The sequence below is a fragment of the Aquarana catesbeiana genome, linkage group LG04 (assembly GCF_042186555.1).
Source record: "Aquarana catesbeiana isolate 2022-GZ linkage group LG04, ASM4218655v1, whole genome shotgun sequence".
NCBI classification, from domain to species: Eukaryota; Metazoa; Chordata; class Amphibia; order Anura; family Ranidae; genus Aquarana; species Aquarana catesbeiana.
Window position 1 is genome coordinate 4815769 of NC_133327.1, and position 22187 is coordinate 4837955.

General features: G+C 43.8%; 1 protein-coding gene across 1 annotated transcript in view; it reads right to left on the minus strand.

Moving 5' to 3' along the window:
- LOC141141102 (vomeronasal type-2 receptor 26-like) overlaps nt 1-1281 on the minus strand; it is an 88917-nt gene extending 87636 nt beyond the window's left edge. The window contains exons 1-2 of the mRNA XM_073628811.1: nt 1275-1281; nt 566-689 (exon numbers count right to left, since the gene is read on the minus strand). Of these exons, the coding sequence (XP_073484912.1) occupies nt 566-689; nt 1275-1281 (131 nt within the window). The remainder of the gene's footprint in view (nt 1-565; nt 690-1274) is intronic.
- Between the last annotated feature and the right edge of the window lie 20906 nt (nt 1282-22187).

The window sequence follows — 22187 nt, forward strand, 5'->3', positions numbered from 1 at the left end:
CATCCGGATCCTTCCTTACCTTATCTACTCGAGGTGGACGCCTCAGAAGTGGCAGTAGGAGCAGTCATTTCCCAGCGCCAGGGTCTGAAGGATTTGATACATCCCATAGCCCTTTTCTCCCGTAAACTTTCTTCTGCCGAGAGAAACTATGATGTGGGTGATCGGGAACTCCTGGCTATCAAGACTGCGCTCGAAGAGTAGAGGTACCTGCTGGAAGGGGCAGCACACCCCATACTCATATACACCGATCACAAGAATCTGAAATATTTAAGAACTGTCAAGCGCCTGAAGCCACGTCAAGCACGATGGGCGCTATTTTTCTCCAGATTCTTGTTCCATATCACCTACCGGCCAGGGTCAAAAAATGTCAAACCAGATGCCCTCTTCGATGATCCTAAAGAAACTTCAGTTCCTGATACCATCTTATACCACAACAACTTCCTTCTCCTTCAGTCTGATTTGACGCCCAACCTAAGACAAGCCTCAGCGGGAATATCCAGTCCTCCAGGAGTCACCCTGTTGCCCAGGAATGGGTTACTTTGGAAAGACAATAAAATTTTTGTACCAGAGACTTTCCAGACAAAGATACTCAGTCTTTGCCATGATAATCCTTTGGCTGGCCATTTTGGGGTCCACAAGACTCTGGAGCTGATTCAGCGCATGTTCTGGTGGCAGAACCTTGAGAAACACTACAAAGAGAATGTCAAGTCTTGTACTGTCTGTATTCAGAACAAGTCCATTAGAACTAAGTCTTGGGGGCTTCTCAGACCGCTACCAATCCCTGACCGTCCATGGAGCATGATTGCTATGGACTTCATAGTAGAACTACCCCTGTCTGAAGGATGTACGGCTATCTTTGTAGTCGTTGATCGTTTGTCGAAGATGGCCCACTTTATACCATTGAAAAGCACACCCTCTGCCATGGAGACTACCCGGTTTTTCATCAGGGAAATTGTCCGGTTACACGGTATTCCAACAAAGATAGTATCAGACAGGGGAATCCAGTTCACTTCTCGTTTCTGGAGAGCATTATGTAAAGTCTTGAAGATTGACCTATCTATGTCTTCTGCTTACCACCCGCAGACTAACAGCCAGACCGAGAGGACAAACCAGACCCTCGAGCAATATATCCGGTGCTTCACCACATTTGTTCAAGACGATTGGGTAGGACTCTTACCCCTAGCGGAGTTCGCTTTTAACAACGCCAGCCATTCTGTTACAGGCCAGTCCAGTCCTGTTTTTTGCTAATTATGGGTTTCACACAGTCTTCTTACCTGACATTGTTCCAGAGTCTCCGGTCCCAGCGGTACATTCTACTGTTGACTTCTTGAAACAAAACAAACTTCTGCAAGAAACTATAGTCAAGGCACAAGCAACCAGCAGGAAAACTTATGACTGGAAAAGAAGAGGTGAATTATCTCTCCAGCCAGGTTACCAAGTATGGTTGTCAACTACCAACCTCAATGCAAAAAGTATCCCAAACCCCTATGTGGGCTGTATATGTCTAAAAAGATCACTGTAATTGCACTGCAACCCCAAAATAAGACAATGCAAAAAGTATTCCAAACAGGAGGGGATAGAGAAAAGCGGGGCTAATGGAAGAACAAAAAACAGGTATATGTTTCAAAAGTGAAAATTTATTGGCATAAACGTAAGTTACAGGTAAAAGGGTTGTGACCCAATGTAGTACTGTATCTAGTAAAATATCGCCGACCACCTGTAGAGGCTGGTCTGTCGCGACCACAGACAGGGGGAACAAAACAACATTAAACAAAGACATAAAACATAAACAGCGCCCGGATGCACAGTAAATTGGTGTCAGCCTTGTCATCCACCGTGGGAAGTAGAACAGAAATTGCTGAGTGAAGCTCCAAGGCTGACATCAATCCCTGAGGTGGAAGAGCTCGGGGAGGGAGATCTGGGACTGGGAACAGCAGAGAAGGTCATAAAATATCCACAGGGTGTCTGGGGGGCTCAAAGTTGGCACCAGCTGGTGGAGGTGTCTTGCTAGTGTCTACAGGCCAATGGGTCCGGACAGTCTAGAGTAAGGGGCAAAGTTAGCAAAGTTCGGTGCTGTGTGAAAATGTATCACAAATACAGCAAAAATTATTGGGGGTGACCTGTGGTCCGGGATGTCCTGGACTGGAAGTGTTCTCATAGAGCTGGAAGCAATGAGCTGTTTGTAAAGTACACTACTGGCAAGAATGAATATAATTGTATCAAGAAATGTAAACAGCCATGGTACATTACCACCCCAGGTCATAGATGGATGTCGTCATCTGCTTCTAAAGCTGGCATCTTCCTGTGTCAGAGTCCTGCTGTCATGAATTCACATCACAACTGAGCGGTATCTATATAGAAGACATTGCACTGTATGTAGAGTACAGGTGGGCTGGCATCTATAAGGAAGCATATGTAGAACAGCCATCCAGGTATGAGGCCTCGTCTGTGTCCTTCTCTGTTCTCCCTATGTGCTGTGCGGTCACGTGTAGCTTCATCTGGACGTGCTACACACCCCCAAATGTGAAACGTGTTGACGTCATGTCCGCCCAGACGCCACGCTCAGATGCAATTCCCTATTGGTGTCTATGAGCTTGCTATCCCATGGGAGGAAGCTGATCACGTGACCGTACGGCACGTAGGAAGAACAGAGAAGGACACAGACGAGGCCTCATACCTGGACATATGCTTCCTTACAGATGCCAGCCCACCTGTACTCTACATACAGTGCAATGTCTTGTATATAGATACCGCTCAGTCGTGATGTGACTTCATGACGGCAGGACTCTGACACAGGAAGACGCCAGCTCTAGAAGCAGATGACAGCATCCATCTATGACCTGGGGTGGTAATGTACCATGACTGTTTACATTTCTTGATACAATTATTTTCATTCTTGCCAGTGGTGTACTTTACAAACAGCTCATTGCTTCCAGCTCTATGAGAACACTTCCAGTCCAGGACATCCCGGACCACAGGTCACCCCCAATAATTTTTGCTGTATTTGTGATACATTTTCACACAGCACCAAACTTTGCTAACTTTGCCCCTTACTCTAGACTGTCCGGACCCGTTGGCCTGTAGACACTGGCAAGACACCTCCACCAGCTGGTGCCAACTTTGAGCCCCCCAGATGCCCTGTGGATATTTTATGACCTTCTCTGCTGTTCCCAATCCCAGATCTCCCTCCCCTGAGCTCTTCCACGTCAGGGATTGATGTCAGCCTTGGAGCCTCACTCAGCAATTGCTGTTCTACTTCCCACGGTGGACGACAAGGCTGACACCAATTTACTGTGCGTCCAGACGCTGTTTATGTTTTATGTCTTTGTTGAATGTTGTTTTGTTCCCCCTGTCTGTGGCCACGACAGACCAGCCTCTACAGGTGGTCGGCGATATTTTACTAGGTACAGTACTAAATTGGGTCACAACCCTTTTACCTGTAACTTGCATTTATGCCAATAAATTTTCACTTTTGAAACATATACCTGTTTTTTGTTCTTCCGTTAGCCCCTCTTTTCTCTATCCCCTCCTGTTTGGGATACTTTTTGCATTATCTTATTTTGGGGTTGAAGTGCAATTACAGTGACCTTTTTAGACATATACTGCCCACATAGGAGTCAAGCCTCTTTTCTCTCATATACTTTTGTAAAACTACCAACCTCAGAATGGCCTATCCCTCAAAAAAAACTGGCACCTAAATTAATTGGCCCTTTTCCAGTTAAAAGAAAACTAAACAAAGTTTCCTATGAACTTACCTTACCAGACTCACTCAAGGTTCACCCAGTTTTCCATGTGTCTTTACTTAAGCCCTCGATACCAGACCCCTTTCCGGACAGGGGTTCCGGCCCCCCAGAACCCGTAATTATTGACAGGGACCAGGAATTTGAGGTGGAGGATATCCTTGATTGCAGAAGAAGGGATAATCAACTACAATACCTCATCAAATGGAGGGGGTATGGCCTGGAAGAGAACTCGTGGGAACCTCAGCAGGATGTTCATGCTCCAAGATTGATCTGGGCGTTTTTTCACAGTCACCCCCAGAAAAGAGTTCTGTTGGGCACCCGGAGGTTGCCTTTAAGGGGGGGCAATGTCATTGACATACTGCACATGGTTCTGCAACTGGCCGCGGGCGCACGGGTCCATTGGGACATGTTCCAGTCCATAGGCATTCAGCAGTGAATAGACGCGCACCAATGCGCATGCACAGAATGTAGACGTGCTCACACTAACACAGCTTTGGCGCCCAGTGATCCTTAAAAGGGGCCTCTTCAGAATGCATCCTTGCTGTCTGATCTGCAGCTCATCCTGTACCCGATCCTGAACCCACATCTGCTCCAGTGTTACCCAGCTTCTCCTGACCTCGCTGCTGTCTCCAGTCCTGACCCCTTGGCTTGCCTTTGACCTGCTCTGTGTTCCTGTTTGTTTGATCTCCTGTTGCCAATTCTGCCTGGACTTGACCATTCTCTGCCTGTTGCTTCTGTCTGATTGATCCGCTGATGTGACCTGGCTTGTCTGACCCTGCTTCTGTCTGCAGTCCTACATCCGTGTGCATCTCCCTACCAGTCCTGCATCCGTGTGCATCTGCCTGTAAGTCCTGAATCCGTGTGTATCTGCCTACAAGTCCTGCATCCATGTGCATCTGCCTACAAGTCCTGCATCTGTGTGTATCTGCCTACAAGTCCTGCATCTGTGTGCATCTGCCTACAATTCCTGCATCCGTGTGCATCTGCCTACAAGTCCTGCATCCGTGTGTATCTGCCTACAAGTCCTGCATCTGTGTGCATCTGCCTACAATTCCTGCATCCGTGTGCATCTGCCTACAAGTCCTGCATCCTTGTGCATCTGCCTACAAGTCCTGCATCTGTGCGCACCTACCTACAGTCCTGCATCTGTGTGCACCTGCCTGCTACTTCTCAGCATTCCTGCATCTGCAGCAATCAAGCCTGTTCCTGTCTCTGCCAAGTTGACTTCATCTTCAGTCAAGTGGACCCTGCAGGCTCTCCTACTCCACTGTGCTCCGAGGGTCACTGTTCCCACTCCAGTGATCCCGGAACAAGAGCCGTATGAGAGGTCTCCCTCTGCACGTCAGGCTCACCTCCAAGGTATGTGTCACCAACCTATGTGTGGGATTTTAAGTCAGTATTACATTGTATATCCCTGTATGTTGTGTTCTTGGTCACATTTTAACTGCTTAGATGCATAGAGGGGCCCAAAATCCAAGAAGCACCTTAAGGGCTTTCAAGGAGTATAACTCATATGTGAGACTCTTTTGCAGAAAGTTTTACACAAAGTTGAAAATAAAGATACTTCTACCACAAAGCATAGACATATCACACCCCAAAACACATTTTGATACTACTCTTGAGTATGGGGATTCAACATATTTGAAACTTTTTAGGAGCCTAGCTGTAAAGAGAGGCCCAAAATCAGAGGAGCACTTTCAGGCTTGCAAGAGGTATAAATTATGCATCTAAATTCCTGAAAATCGCATTTTGCAGGCCCTGGAGCATTAGGAATGTCAAAATACCCACAAGATTACAATATAGCGAATATTTTAAAGATTTCATTTTTCTGCCACAAGCTTTTGTAAAATGCAGGAAAAAAAATTAAACATTTATTTTTTACTCAAAGTTCTAAAATAATAAGATATGTATACTAAACAGCATAGGAATACTTGAGAAATTACACCTCAAAACATGTTCTGCTACTCTTTCTCGGTATGGGAATACCACATGTGTGAGACTTTTTCTCAGCCTAGCCACAAAGAGGGGCCCAAAATTCAAGGAACACCTTTAGGCTTCCAAGGGGCATACATTAAGTATCTAATTTCCTGACTTTTTTGGAAGCTCTGGATCAGGACAGTGAAAAAAATAAAATAAAAACATATTTTAGAGAGAACACCCCCAAAAAATTTTTTAAGAGGAATGAGGAGTCTTTTGAAGATTTCACGTTTTTGAAAAATGTGGAAAGAAAATGAAAATTTATTTTTTACACAAAGCTGGCAATTTAATAAGATTTTTTTTTACTCATAGCATGGACATAGATTTTTCCCCCAAAATGCATTCTGCAACTGCTTTCAAGTATAAGGATACCACATTAGTGAGACTTTTTTAATGTTTGTTCTTATTATGTACCAGGCATTATATCACGTGTATCATAAAAATCAACCAATTTTATCAAAAGCAGTGTGCTCTAATGGTCGTCTCCATACCAGTGGTCAGACAATATAGCTTAGTGTATCGTCACCTATAACAGTCACCATTCTTATAAGCCAAGCAAGCCTAGCCTACTGGTACATGGCTGCCACTAGGAATGCCATGTTTACTGGCCAGGAGGTACAAAAGGCTAAAAAGAAGAACACAAGTGTTTCTAGGAGCAGGAGGACATACGGTACACCCAGAAAAAGAGGATTTGGGATACTGAGAAACCAAACGGCACCACATCCCGAAAGATGAAAACGTTTTCAAGATACAGATACAGCTACGGTACACCCACCTGCATCCAGGAAGAAGCTCCTGTCTGGTCATTTATGTGCAATGGCTGAATAAGAAGCAGTTAAATAACATGCCTAGGGGGTGTCCTAATCTGGCTTGTGACTAGGTGCTTCTATGTAATGTACAGAAAGTGCTTCAACAGCACTGAGATTTACAAAGGAAAAATGTTTAAAAATGGCCAGCAAATGACAAATTTATTTTGGGCTTATTTGTTTAAAAAAACAGTACACAGACCTCTGCAAGGGTCTGCGTTGTATTATGGTATTTGGAGGAGAATTTGTGCTGTTTTTTTTTTTTTTTTTTTGTAAGAAGCTGGCAATGAATGTAATTTAATGTCACAGCCATTTTAACTGTGGCTTTGTTTTTCCTTTGTAAATGTCATTTTTGCAGCAGCACATCCTACAGCAAAAATAAAAACAAATGTGCAGAGTCCCCCCCAAAATACATACCAGGCCCTTTAAGTCTGGTAAGGATTTTAAGGTTGGACATCATGGGAAAAAAATGCATGGAGTCCCCCAGGGAATCCATATCAGACCCTCAATCTGATCAAGCAGCCTGGCTGGCCAGAAAAGGGGGATGAGGAGCGTATACCCATCCTCCTGGAGTGAAAAGGGTCTCACCCCCTTGGGAATGGGGGGCTTATTGGAATCTGGAAGCCTTTTCTAATAATTGGGGTTTCAGGTACCACCACCCCCAACACACACACACACAGGAATAAGTATAGGGTTCATAGTACTCCTACTCATTCACAAAAAAGTTGTAACCTAGAAATAAAGACAACCAAATATCTGACAAACCCTTTTTGAAAAAAAAATTAAATCCTTAAAGATGTGCCTCCTTTTAAATCCATTATCAATCACGATGTCCACCACCCACCAACTTGCTGAAAGAAAAAAAACTACAACTTGAAACACACAACTTATCATAACAGTACACATAGCCAAATGACAGCTCCCCATTAGCCGTCATCAGCTATATAAGGGAAGGGTTGGGAATAGCGGTGACATCAGACACACACACACACACACTTAAGCAGATACAATGACATATACAATTGGTAATTGTGGACAGGTCTCACATACACAAATCAGACACATTAGCAATCAAACAAGACAAATGCATGCTTAAACTCCACAAGGTGTATTCCAAAACTTTCCAAAACAGATGCATTATTATTTAGTAATAAATCACCAAACCTCCCCTCTGGAATCTTGTCTTATTCTCTATCATATTGTGAAGACTCTTGCAGATCAGAATACAGGTGAAATGAAGGATTCTGTCGGTGTGATTGTGTGACTTCTCTGGAGCTGCACCCTGTACACTTCCCTCTGTCTGATATATAGGTAATATATGAAAATTATTAGAGTCCCAATGCTGCTTACCTTAGACATAACATCAAACTTTTAACATAAGCTCTACTTCCTAGTGCTGACATAAAATGGTTCACAGTGAAAACCCCTCCAATGATAATGTCTCCATCCTGCACATAGCCATAATCATCAGCGGCTTTAACGAGCTCCAGATGACAGGCCGGGGAAGGTCTCTGGATCTCTGATCTACAAAGTACTACACACAGAAGGAACACACGGAGCAGTACTGTAGAGGAATAACAGGAGGATAGAGCTGCAGATATGACACCCCTAGATAATGACACCAGATAATAATACCCCAACGTAAGACAGGAGATGATGAGTGGTCTGCATAGCTCAGGATCAGGCAACATGACACAGCACAGGGAGGGTGACCTGTGGTGACAGTGATGGGATACAGTCATTCGGATCCTCTTTATATACACTATAGAATGATTCAAGACAATTCATTCTTCATCTCAGTGTTTGTGCTGCAGACAGGTTTATCCTTTTACTGAAATAATGTTACTAAAAGAGTTCAGAGTAATAATATAACACTGTGAGTCTCTAGATAAATTGACCCTTCATAGCCGTCTTGTCAAGATAGAAATGAGAAAGCTACTTTTGCAGATTTGTTTCTAAAAGTGAAGGTGTCTTCCCAATCCTGGTTTTATTTCATAATGAATAACTGACCCAGAACATGTGGGTGAGGGGGAGTACCAGAGTCTATAGGAGAACTGATCCTACTTCTCCCACCATAGCAAGGTAACAGAGGTCCTTTTTATCTCCAACCATAACAAAGAGTGCTGGTTGTAGCTGGGTATTTCTCATGCAGTGTGTGTCCCTTGTTTCAAATAGCATTAATATGAGAAATGTGTGATGTGTTAATTGAAGTTTGCAGTAGTTGAGGAGAAAGTATGAAGCTCTTGAAGCTCCCAGTCTTATGAGTGGTCCAGGATCAAAACATATCTGATGATGTGAGTGAGTGATTTTGTCTTCTTCACTCCACGGTTGGCCCCCTGGGTTTGACACTGACAGTTCTCGTGATGCCCACACAGGATATATTTTTGTTGTAGTCAACAGGATATTGCCTTGTGGAACTGACTTTGGAGTATCGCAAGTGTGCAAGACTAAATAGACATACTGTACAAAGAACTGGTAGGTAGAGTCACCATGACTATGGGGTTGATTAACTAAAACTGAAGAGTGCAAAAACAGGGGCAGCTGTGCATGGTAGCCAATCAGTTTCTAACTTCAGCTTGTTCAATTAGGCTTTAACAAAAAAAAAACCTGGAAGCTGATTGGTTTCTATGCAGAGCTGCACCAGATTTTAAACTCTACAGTTTTAGTAAATCAATCCCTATGTGTATATTTTTTTAGCATAAACTCTATGCAAGGAGTAGGCCACGTGGCTGAGAACTGTAACTGCCAGCACGTGTATGGGAGATTTTGTTATAGTGTTTGCAGGATCCCTGCTGGGTCATCTAGGATTCCTTGCAGGATCCCATCTGAGATTTCCAGGGTGCCTAGGAGCTCTGGAACTTCCAGGGTTTCAAGACACAACTTTGGGCATGTCCTCTGTACATAAGAGTATTTAGGCTTTCGCTAAAAGTTATAATATTTACCTGTGAGTTGCTTGTTTTTGATGCCCCAGATTGACCTGACTACTCTCTAGCCTGCAACTTGGCTTGATCCTTGCCTGGACCCTACTACGTTCTTGCCTGCTACCTCTCACAACCTTTGACTGGACATGACTACTTTTTTCTTTGCAGTCTGCCAGTTTACCTGGATGCAACTACTTTATTGTCTGCTACATTGTGAACAGTCTAAATGTTGTAGCTGTCCTAACAGCCCTTTAGTGGGGCAATCCTGAGTGCGAGTTGCACTAAGTTTCAGAACTGTGATCTAATGCCAGTTTCAGAAAAGAAAACTGGGGCCACTAAGGTTTTGGCCCATCTAAACCTTTAGGAGCTCTGGTAAAGACCAACTAGTGCTTAGCCACCATGCCTCCTGCGAGCTCACATCACCTGCCAGAGACCACCAGAACAGATTTGAGGACATTATTAGAATAGGGATAGAAGCATTACGGTTACCTTTACTAAAGTTGCTAGAGAAAGATAATGGCAAGCTTATTGTTAGTGGTCTTAACTTAAGGCCATGTGTAGGCCTCGTTGTTTGTTGCTTTGGTCTTTGTGGGGCAGATGTGAAAATATTCAGGAACTGTTGTTTGTTCTTGCTGCCAACCCACATTGAACCAATAGATTTGGACTGGAAAAAGTGCCTGATTCATGCAGTAGTGCCAGGAGACTCCAGGTGGTGTCCAAGAAAGGCACAAGGCCAGGAGATTTAAGATGGTCTTCTGCCCTTTGGAAAAAGAAGAAAACTCAGAGGGAGAGGCTGAAGGGCAGTGAGGGGAAAGGTTTTCAGTATTAGAGTGAAGCAGCCATCCAATTGCTTGTAGATGCATGCTGAAGAGAGAAAACCCCCCAAGGCCAGTACAGTCATTAGGGATGGGCCAAACACCCCCCCTGTACGGTTCGCATCCAGAACATGTGAACAGGCAAAAAATTTGTTCGAACACACGAACACTGTTAAAGTCTATGGGACACGAACATGAAAAATCAATAGTGCTAATTTTAAAGGTTAATATGCAAGTTATTGTCATAAAAAGTGTTTGGGGACCTGGGTCCTGCCCCAGGGGACATGTATCAATGCAAAAAAAGTTTTAAAAATGGCAATTTTTTCGGGAGCAGTGATTTTAACTATGCTTAAAGTAAAACAATAAAAGTGAAATATTTCTTTAAATTTCATACCTGGGGGGTGTCTATAGTATGCCTGTAAAGTACACATGTAAAGTATGCATGTGCTCCTACTCCAGCGATGTAATCTAATTATTGATCTCCAGCGATGGATGATCTCCAGCGAATCCAGTGAGCAACACGCACAGGATCCTGCCTCCACCGGAGGCACCCAGCCAATGACACAGCGCCAGCTTGACAGCTCTTATGTAGCTGAGGGGGGGCCACCTTTCACATGACCCAGCCCCCCTCTGACAAGGGAAACGCCGGGGTTCCCCAGTGACGTGTACGGGTGATGGAGATCATCCATCGCTGGAGATTGAGAATTGGATTACATCGCTGGAGTAGGAGCATGGATTTAGTGGATTACATCGCTGGAATCTCTTTTTTATTTTTTAATAAAGCACTTGTCCCAAGCCGTCTCCTGTGGTTTTTTAACATTTTGACACTTTCTTTTTGTGAAATGGTAGGGGTACAATGTACCCCTTACCAATTCACATAGGGGGGGCCGGATCTGGGAGTCCCCTTTTTAAAGGGGGCTTACAGATTCCGATAAGCCCCCCACCTGCAGACCCCCACAACCACCGGGCAAGGGTTGTGGGGATGAGGCCCTTGTGCCCATCAAAATGGGGACATCCTCCCCATGTTGGGGGCATGAGGCCTGGTACGATTCAGGAGGGGGGGCGCCCTCTCACCCCCCCTTTTCCTGCGGCCTGCCAGGTTGCGTGCTAGGATATGGGTCTGGTGTGGATTTTTGGGGAAACCCCACAAATTTTTTTTTTATTTTGGCGCGGAGTTCCCCTTAATATCCATACTAGACCTAAAGGGCCTGGTAATGGAATTTTGGGGGACCCCCACGTATTTATTTTTTTTATTTTTCAATGACTTTCAATGACTTTTATGTATATTGTTGGGACCGACAATTCATTAAAAGCCTTCAATAGCGCTAGCACTAGCACTTTTAAATTACGGTTCTTTTTTTTCCTTTAGAAATGTCATTTTGCTCTCGGACTGTTATAAACATGGGAAACATATGCTACTTTACAGGCATACTATAGACACGCCCCAGGTACAAAATTTAAATGAATATTTCACTTTTATTGTTTCACTCTAAGCATTATTAAAATCACTGCTCTCGAAAAAATGGTTATTTTAAAAACTTTTTTTTGCATTGATACATGTCCTCTGAGCAGGACCCGGGTCCCCAAACACTTTTTATGACAATAACTTGCATATTAACCTTTAAAATTAGCACTTTAGATTTCTCCCATAGACTTTTAAAGGGTGTTCGGCGGCTTTTCGAATTTGCCACGAACACCCCGAATTGTTCGCTGTTCGGGGAACAGCCAATGTTCAAGTCAAACTCATGTTCGACTCGAACAGATAGCCCATCCCTAACAGTCATCTCTACAATGTGGGCTAATTTTACTTCAAGGTTTTCTGTTCAAGGCTTAATGTAGACCAGTCTGCTGCTGACATTAGAGTTGTGATCTAAAACCCCTTGTAGGAAGTGCATATATTGTTAAACAGAGGCGACTCTTTAATTATGCAAATTAGGCGGTACACATGAAGCGGGTGCCGTGGATCCCATGCCCCTTGCTCTCTCCACCGACAAATGACAGGCATGGGTCAGAGGAGGAGAGACTGTGCCGTCACTGTTAGCAGTCTCTGACTGTCTCCTGCAGTATGCCCGCAGTCTCTAACCGTCTCCTGTAGAATGTCCATAGTCTCTGACCGTCTCCTGTAGTATGCCTGCAGTCTCTGACAGTCTCCTGTAGTATGCCCGCAGTTTCTGACCGTCTCCTTTAGAATGCCTACAGTCTCTGACCGTCTCCTGCAGCATGCCCGCAGTCTCTGACCATCTCCGGTAGAATGCCCGCAGTCTCTGACCGTCTCCTGTAGTATGCCTGCAGTCTCTGACCACCTCCTGTAGTATGCCCACAGTCTCTGACCATCTCCTGACTATGTCAGCAGTCTCTGACCATCTCCTGTACTATGTCTGCAGTTTCTGTCCATCTCTTGTAGTATGCCCGCGGCCTGTGACCGTCTCTTGTACTATGTCTGCAGTCTCTGACCATCACCTGTAGTATGCCCGCAATCTTTGATCATCTCCTGTACTTGGCCCGCAGTCTCTGACCATCTCCTGTAGTATGCCCACAGTCTCTGACCATCTCCTGACTATGTCAGCAGTCTCTGACCATCTCCTGTACTACGTCTGCAGTTTCAGTCCATCTCTTGTAGTATGCCCGCGGCCTCTGACCATCTCTTGTACTATGTCTGCTGTCTCTGACCATCTCCTGTAGTATGCCCGCAATCTTTGATCGTCTCCTGTACTTGGCCCGCAGTCTCTGACCGTCTCCTGTAGTATGCCCACAGTCTCTGACCAACTCCTGACTATGTCAGCAGTGTCTGACCATCTCCTGTACTATGTCTGCAGTTTCTGTCCATCTCTTGTAGTATGCTCGCGGCCTCTGACCGTCTCTTGTACTATGTCTGCAGTCTCTGACCATCTCCTGTAGTATGCCCGCAATCTTTGATCGTCTCCTGTACTTGGCCCGCAGTCTCTGACGGTCTCCTGTAGTATGCCCACAGTCTTTGACCATTTCCTGTAGTATGCCCGCAGTCTCTGACCATCTCCTGTAATATGCCCACAGTCTCTGACTGTCTCCTATACTATGTCTGCAGTCTCTAACCATCTCCTGTACTATGCCCGCAGTCTCTGACCATCTCCTGTACTATGCCCACAGTCTCTGACCATCTCCTGACTATGTCAGCAGTCTCTGACCATCTCCTGTACTATGTCTGCAGTTTCTGTCCATCTCTTGTAGTATGCCCGCGGCCTGTGACCGTCTCTTGTACTATGTCTGCAGTCTCTGACCATCACCTGTAGTATGCCCGCAATCTTTGATCATCTCCTGTACTTGGCCCGCAGTCTCTGACCATCTCCTGTAGTATGCCCACAGTCTCTGACCATCTCCTGACTATGTCAGCAGTCTCTGACCATCTCCTGTACTACGTCTGCAGTTTCAGTCCATCTCTTGTAGTATGCCCGCGGCCTCTGACCATCTCTTGTACTATGTCTGCTGTCTCTGACCATCTCCTGTAGTATGCCCGCAATCTTTGATCGTCTCCTGTACTTGGCCCGCAGTCTCTGACCGTCTCCTGTAGTATGCCCACAGTCTCTGACCAACTCCTGACTATGTCAGCAGTCTCTGACCATCTCCTGTACTATGTCTGCAGTTTCTGTCCATCTCTTGTAGTATGCTCGCGGCCTCTGACCGTCTCTTGTACTATGTCTGCAGTCTCTGACCATCTCCTGTAGTATGCCCGCAATCTTTGATCGTCTCCTGTACTTGGCCCGCAGTCTCTGACGGTCTCCTGTAGTATGCCCACAGTCTTTGACCATTTCCTGTAGTATGCCCGCAGTCTCTGACCATCTCCTGTAATATGCCCACAGTCTCTGACTGTCTCCTATACTATGTCTGCAGTCTCTAACCATCTCCTGTACTATGCCCGCAGTCTCTGACCATCTCCTGTACTATGCCCACAGTCTCTGACCAGCTCCTGTGGTATGTCTGCAGTTTATGACCCTCTCCTGTAGTTTGTGTATTAATGTGCCATTTTACTTGCTTAATTATTTAGGATTGCTCCACTGCTCAGTAAGTGGTAATGATGAGCAGTAACCTGTAGCAACCAATCAGTGAACAGTAGTGATCTGCTGTAATCTCTAGCAACTAATTAGTGAGCAGTAATGATGTGCTGTAATCCCTAGCAACCAATCAGTGAGTGGTAATGATGTGATGTAACCCTAGCAACCAATCAGTTAGTGGTAAAGATGTGCTGTAATCTCTAGCAACCAATCAGTGAGAAGTAATAATGTGCTATAACCTCCAGCAACCAATTGGCTAGCAGAATTTTTGTGCTGTAACCTCTAGGAACTAGTCAGTGAATGGTAATGATTGGCTGTAACCTCTGGCAACCAATTGCAATTGCTGCATGATCTGCTGCAGTAAACTGATTTTGAGTCTACCTGCTATTTGTTTGTATGTCTCAGATTGGAGAGGGGGCCCAAGAAAATGTTTACCCAGGGTCCATTCATTATTAAAGATGGCCCTGACGGTGGGGGGAAGGGGCGAGGGTCGGCAAAATGCACCTTCCCCTAAGTAGACAAAAATCCTTTCAGGGCCCAGTTTGTCATTGTCATTTAAAGGAATACCCAATCTTCTCTAATTTCTTTGAGTGCACTGAAAAAACACTAGGAAACTGCTAATCCTTTAGAGACGTTTAGAGTACAGTTGTGTTGCTAAATATTAATTTAGCTATTCTCGTATTGATTTTTCTGCTATTGATCTAGAGCTGCTTATATAGATATATTTGTTTACCTTTATTACCTGAGGGCAGTTCTACTCTGCTTAGTGAACTGCACTTTATTTCTCATTTATGCAAGTTCTTAATTATAGTCAAATATTGTCTACCACTAAGCAGGTGTGTGCTCCTTTATTGCCTAGATCCTACAGTAAGGTGAAAGCTACTATATGCTGGTGTTGCTACGTGTGTTGAGGCGCAGAACAGGGAACCCAAAATTAAAAATGCAGCTCCTTCAGGGGTAGTGCTACAAACATTACCCCAGTTTTGAGGGACAGGGGACCCAAACACTGCTGTGCTCAGGCAGTGTTAAGAGCCCTGTCTCATTTAAGCAGGCCTTGTGGCTTATTTACAGCATGACCTTATTTTAGAGGTGACATGACACCCTAACACTAATGTGGGCAAACAGCGTTAAGAGCCATGTCACACTCACCTCTCACGTAACCTAAGACTTCTGGAGCGCATGTCACCCCTCCTATCCACCACACTAGGATCTCATGCTGGGAAGGCTTGCTGCGTAGCTGATGGGCGTGAGTGGGGCCTTATGTTTAAGTTTTGCCTAAGGCCTCACGAAGCCTAGAGCCTAAGTTTTGCCTAAGGCCTCATGAAGCCTAGAGCCGCCTCTGTTGTTAAAAGCCTAATACACTTGTGAATTCTACAGTGATGCATAAGCACATGACTTGGCAACACAGTCCAATGGAAGTAGTACCCACTGAATTGGAATTTCCCTAGGTCCTGGTGAAGAAAAAAATGTTACAGAAGTATGCCTGCCATCTCAACGCCAGCTTAGCAAAGCTGCTGCCACTTCAACTGCTCCTACACAAGCTGGTGTAAACTGCTCCCTTCTGCCACTGCATAACCCATGCTGCATCAGGCAGTGTTAAGAGCCCTGTCTCATTTAAGCAGGCCTTGTGGCTTATTTACAGCGTGACCTTATTTTAGAGGTGACATGACACCTTAACACTAATGTGGGCAAACAGCGTTAAAAGCCATGTCACACTCACCTCTCACGTAACCTAAGACTTCTGGAGCGCATGTCACCCCTCCTATCCACCACACTAGGATCTCATGCTGGGAAGGCTTGCTGCGTAGCTGATGGGCGTGAGTGGGGCCTTATGTTTAAGTTTTGCGTAAGGCCTCACGAAGCCTAGAGCCTAAGTTTTGCCTAAGGCCTCACGAAGCCTAGAGCCGCCTCTGTTGTTAAAAGCCTAATACACTTGTGAATTCTACAGTGATGCATAAGCACATGACTTGGCAACACAGTCCAATGGAAGCAGTACCCACTGAATTGGAATTTCCCTAGGTCCTGGTGAAGAAAAAAATGTTACAGAAGTATGCCTGCCATCTCAACGCCAGCTTAGCAAAGCTGCTGCCACTTCAACTGCTCCTACACAAGCTGGTGTAAACTGCTCCCTTCTGTCACTGCATAACCCATGCTGCACCAGGATGGTGCGTACCCAGTCAATTCACTTTTTACAGGAGGCTATCTTTGCTCTTCATCTTCACATGGAGGAAAATGTCTCTCTTGCTAGACCATACAGTTGGCAGCAGGATACACATGACCACAGGCACTTGGTCCAGTAAGCATGGGCAGCAACTCAATATATCATTCATTACACAATAAGTTTATCTTATGGTGCCTGGAAATGAAATGGATGCAGATGCATATCATTTAACTTTGTGGTACTGCCTTGTCGTTTGATGGGAGCTGGTAGCAAGATCTTCCCCCTCCTCCTCAATGGTTTCATCCTCCTATTAAACGTCAGCATTAGGACCAGCAGGCTACCCAAGTGCTCAAAAGTCTACCCAACTCCCCATAAAAACCCTTGCATGCAATGCTGTTTCTTGTATGTCTGAGTAAAAGGAGCCACAAAAGACTAGAGCTACTGGCATATTTTGGATTAGCAGCAAGGATGGGAAGTTTTATCATAATGGAGGATTTTAATTATCCAGACATATACTGGGCGAAGGGAACCACGCATTCATGTAAGGCTCGCCAATTCCTAAATATCTTGCAGGACAATTTCATTGTTCAGATGGTAGACGCACCAACTAGAAATAAAGCGTTACTGGATCTACTGATTACCAACAATACAGACCTGATCACGGATGTGGGAATACGGGGCAATTTAGGAAACAGCGATCACAGGTCAATTGGCTTCAGTATAAATCACACAAATAGGAAACATAAGGGGAATACAAAGACACTGAATTTCAAAAGAGCCAACTTCTCTAAACTGCGAACCTTGTTAGAAGGCATTAATTGGGATACAATCTTAGGAACAAAGAACACAGAGGAGAGATGGGTTTGCTTTAAGAGCATATTAAATAAGGGCATTAGCCAATGCATCCCATTGGGTAATACATTTAAAAGAGCGAACAAAAGTCCTGGGTGGCTTAACTCCAATGTAAAAATGCATATAAAAGCTAAGGAGAAGGCCTTCAAAAATACAAGGTTGAGGGATCATCATCAGCATTCAGAATGCAACAAGAAATGTAAGGGTGCAATTGGGGCGGCTAAACTAGAACACGAAAGACACATAGCAGAGGAGAGCAAAAAAAAATCCACAGAAAGTGGATGTAATCCCAATGTCATCCTTTCTAAACTACTGCCATTGGTGTGATCTATAAGGATATACATGCCTCTTGCATGTATCTTTACCTGTCAAATGTCTCCCCTCTGTCTGTTATGAGACCCGAAAAACTGCAGATTCTGTGGGTGGGTCTGTTGTCTGGAGCTCGGTGGGTGGAGTCGTGATGTCAGTAGACTCCCCGCCCACCTCTACACTCCCCTTGTCAATATGCATATTCTTTTGTGTATTTCTTACACTGAACTTCTGCTATGATCTCTAACATCCAGTGAAAAGACAGGAAAGTAACCACATGACTTCAGCATGCCAAATCATGCTGAGGTGTGGAACAGCCAATCCTTGCAGAGCTGCTGAAGAAAGGAGTGGGGGTGGGAATTAAAGAATAATGCATGTCTTAGGCTAGTGCACAAGATATGTAAATCACCTGTCACTCACAGCAAGGGGGAGGATTTGACAAAGTTTTTCTCTGTTTGTCAAGTTTTATCTCACTGAACAATAAAAGAGGATTGCTCAAAGCTGGATTAACTCTATGTGGCAAGACTGGGCTCAAATGATAGGAAATCTTATACTTTATAACATAAAAAAAAATTTGGGTTTACATTAACTTTAAGTATGTAAACAGTAAAAAAGGGAGGATAGACCATATTGACAACATAATGAATGAGGAAGGGCATCTGGTTAAAAAAGGATGGGAAAATGGCGAAGGTATTGAATTTATTCTTCTCCTTAGCCTTCATGAGGTAATCGGGGGGCTTCAGTAACCAAAACTGCTGTGTTTATCCGTATGACACATCACAGGAAGCACCTCCATGGTTAACAGAGGACATAATTAAAATTAGACTTGAGAAACTTAACATTAATAAATCACCGGGACCAGATGGCTTGCATCCGAGGGTACTTAGGGAACTCAGTCAAGTAATTGCCAGACCATTGTTCACAATTTTTACTGACAGGAATGGTACCAGGTTATTGGAGAAAAGCCAATGTAGCGCCAATATTTAAAAAGGGCCCAAAATACAAAAAGGGCCCAAAATACATCACTGGGAATTACAGACCAGTTAGCCTAACATCAATAGTATGCATGTATGAAGGTATTGAATTTATTCTTCTCCTTAGCCTTCATGAATAGTATGCATATATGAAGGTATTGAATTTATTCTTCTCCTTAGCCTTCATGAGGGAATCGGGGAGGGCTTCTGTAACCAAAACTGCTGTGTTTATCCTTATGACACATCACAGGAAGCACCTCCATGGTTAACAGAGGACAGAGGACTGGAATGGTACCAGGTGATTGGAGAAAAGCCAATGTAGCACCAATATTTACAAAAGGGCCCAAAATACATCACTGGGAATTACAGACCAGTTAGCCTAACATCAATAGTATGCATGTATGAAGGTATTGAATTTATTCTTCTCCTTAGCCTTCATCAATAGTATGCATATATGAAGGTATTGCATTTATTCTTCTCCTTAGCCTTCATGAGGGAATCGGGGGGCTACAGTAACCAAAACTGCTGTGCTTATCCTTATGACACATCACAGGAAGCACCTCCATGGTTAACAGAGGACATAATTAAAATTAGACTTGGGAAACTTAACATTAATAAATCACCGGGACCAGATGGCTTGCATCCGAGGGTACTTAGGGAACTCAGTCGAGTAATTGCCAGACCATTGTTCACAATTTTTACTGACAGTCTACTGACTGGAATGGTACCAGTTGATTGGAGAAAAGCCAATGTAGCACCAATATTTAAAAAGGGCCCAAAATACATCACTGGGAATTACAGACCAGTTAGCCTAACATCAATAGTATGCAATAGTATGCAAGCTCTTGGAGGTATTGATAAGGGACGATATACAAGATTTTAGTAACGAGAACGGTAGCATTAGCAGTAATCAGCATGGAATCATGAAGAATCATTCTTGCCAAACCAATCTATTTACTTTCTATGAGGAGGTGAGTTGCCATCTAGATAAAGGAACGCCCGTAGACGTAGTGTATCTGGATTTTGCAAAAGCATTTGACACAGTTCCCCATAAACGTTTACTGTACAAAATAAGGTCCATTGGCATGGACCATAGGGTGAGTACATGGATTATAAACTGGCTACAAGGGCGAGTTCAGAGGGTGGTGATAAATGTGGAGTACTCGGAATAGTCAGAGGTGGGTAGTGGGGTCCCCCAGGGTTCTGTGCTGGGACAATCCTATTTATTTTGTTCATAAACGACCTGGAGGATGGGGTAAACAGTTCAACCCCTGTATTTGCGGACAATACTAAGCTAAGCAGGACAATAACTTCTTTGCAGGATGTGGAAACCTTGCAAAAAGATCTGAACAAATTGAGGTGGGCAACTACATGGTAAATGAGGTTTAATGTAGAAAAATGTAAAATAATGCATTTTGGTGGCAAAAATATCAATGCAATCTCTGGGGGGAGAACCTCAGGGGGAATCTAGGATGGAAAAGGACCTGTGGGTCCTAGTAGATTATAAGCTCAGCAATGGCATGCAATGCAAAGCTGCTGCTAACAAAGCAACATTGGCGAATATTGGCATGCATTAAAAAGGGGATCAACTCCAGAGCTAAAACGATAATTCTCCCGCTCTACAAGACTCTGGTCCAGCTGCACCTGGAGTATGCTGTCCAGTTCTGGGCACCAGTCCTCATGAAGGATGTATTGGAAATGGAGCGAGTACAAAGAAGGGCAACTAAGCTAATAAAGGGTCTGTAAGGATATTGGTTATGAGGAAAGGTTGCGAGCACTGAACTTATTCTCTCTGGAGAAGAGATGCTTGAGAGGGGATATAATTTCAATTTATAAACACCCTACTGGTGACCCCACAATAGGGATAAAACTTTTTCACAGAAGGGAGTTTAACAAGACACGTGGCCACTCATTAAAATTAGAAGAAAAGAGGTTTAACCTTAAACTACGTAGAGGGTTCTTTACTGTAAGAGCAGTGGTCTCAGTGGGGGGCATCAATAGTTTTAAAAAACTATTAGGTAAGCACCTGAAAGACCGTAACATACAGGGATAAACAATGTAATCTATACACTGGGAGGAGAACCTCTGGGCTAATCTAGGATGGAAAAGGACCTGGGGGTCCTAGTAGATGATGGGCTCAGCAATGGCATGCAATGCCAAGCTGCTGCTAACAAAGCAAACAGAATATTGGCATGCATTAAAAAGGGAATTAACTCCAGAGATAAAATGATACTTCTCCCTCTCTACAAGACTCTGGTCCGGCCGCACCTAGAGTATGCTGTCCAGTTCTGGGCACCAGTCCTCAGGAAGGATGTACTGGAAATGGAGCGAGTACAAAGAAGGGTAACTAAGCTAATAAAGGGTCTGGAAGATATTAGGATATTAGTTATGAGGACAGGTTGTGAGCACTGCACTTATTCTCTCTGGAGAAGAGAGCTTGGGAGTGGGATATGATTTCAATTTATAAATACCGTACTGATGACCCCACAATAGGGATAAAACTTTTTCGCAGAAGGGAGTTTAACAAGACACTTGGTCACTCATTAAAATTAGAAGAAAAGAGGTTCAACCTTAAACTACGTAGAGGGTTCATTACTGTAAAAGCGGCAAGAATGTGGAATTCCCTTCCTTAGGCGGTGGTCTCAACGATAGTTTCAAAAAACTATTAGATATGCACCTGAACGACCACAACATACAGGGATATGCAATGTAATACTGACATATAATCACACACATAGGTTGGACTTGATGGACTTGTGTCTTTTTTCAACCTCACCTACTATGTAATATCTCCAGGCCCAGACTGAGAATGGGCTTATCCAACACCAGCTAAAGTTTCTCTAAAGTAAAGTATCTCTATATGCAGTGGGGACGGAAAGCATTCAGACCCCTTAAATTTTTCACTCTTTGTTATATTGCAGCCATTTGCTAAAATCAGTTATTTTTGTTTTCCTCAATAATGTACACACAGCACCCCATATTGACAGAAAAACACAGAATTGTTGACATTTATGCAGATTTATTAAAAAAGAAAAACTGAAATATCACATGGTCCTAAGTACTCAGACCCTTTGCCAGGACGGTATGAACATCCCCAAAATTACCCATTTTTGGAAAGTAGGCAGTCCAAGGTATTTAATATGAGGTATGGTGAATTTTTGAAGTTGTAATTTGTTTGCCACACTTTTTTTGGAAGCTGAAGGTAATCAATACAAGTTATTTCTCACACAGCATAAGCATATTTACAATTACACCACAAAAAAAGATTCTTCTACTTCTCCCTAGTATGGGGATACAACATGTGAGCCTTTTTCACTGACAATATGCATAGAGAGGCCCAAAATCCAAGGAGCACTTTTGGACTGTCAAAGGACATAAATAATGCATCTGATTTTCTGACTACCTATCATATTTTTGAGGCCCTGAAATTCCAGAACAGAAGATTCATCCACAAAATGACCCAATTTTGCAAGCTAGACCCTCTAACGTATTCAATTAGAAGCATAGTGAGTCTTTTGAAGATCACATTTTTTACCACAATTTTTGGGACATGAAGAAATAAAATGAAATTATATTTCTTTTACTCATTGTTGTCAATTAT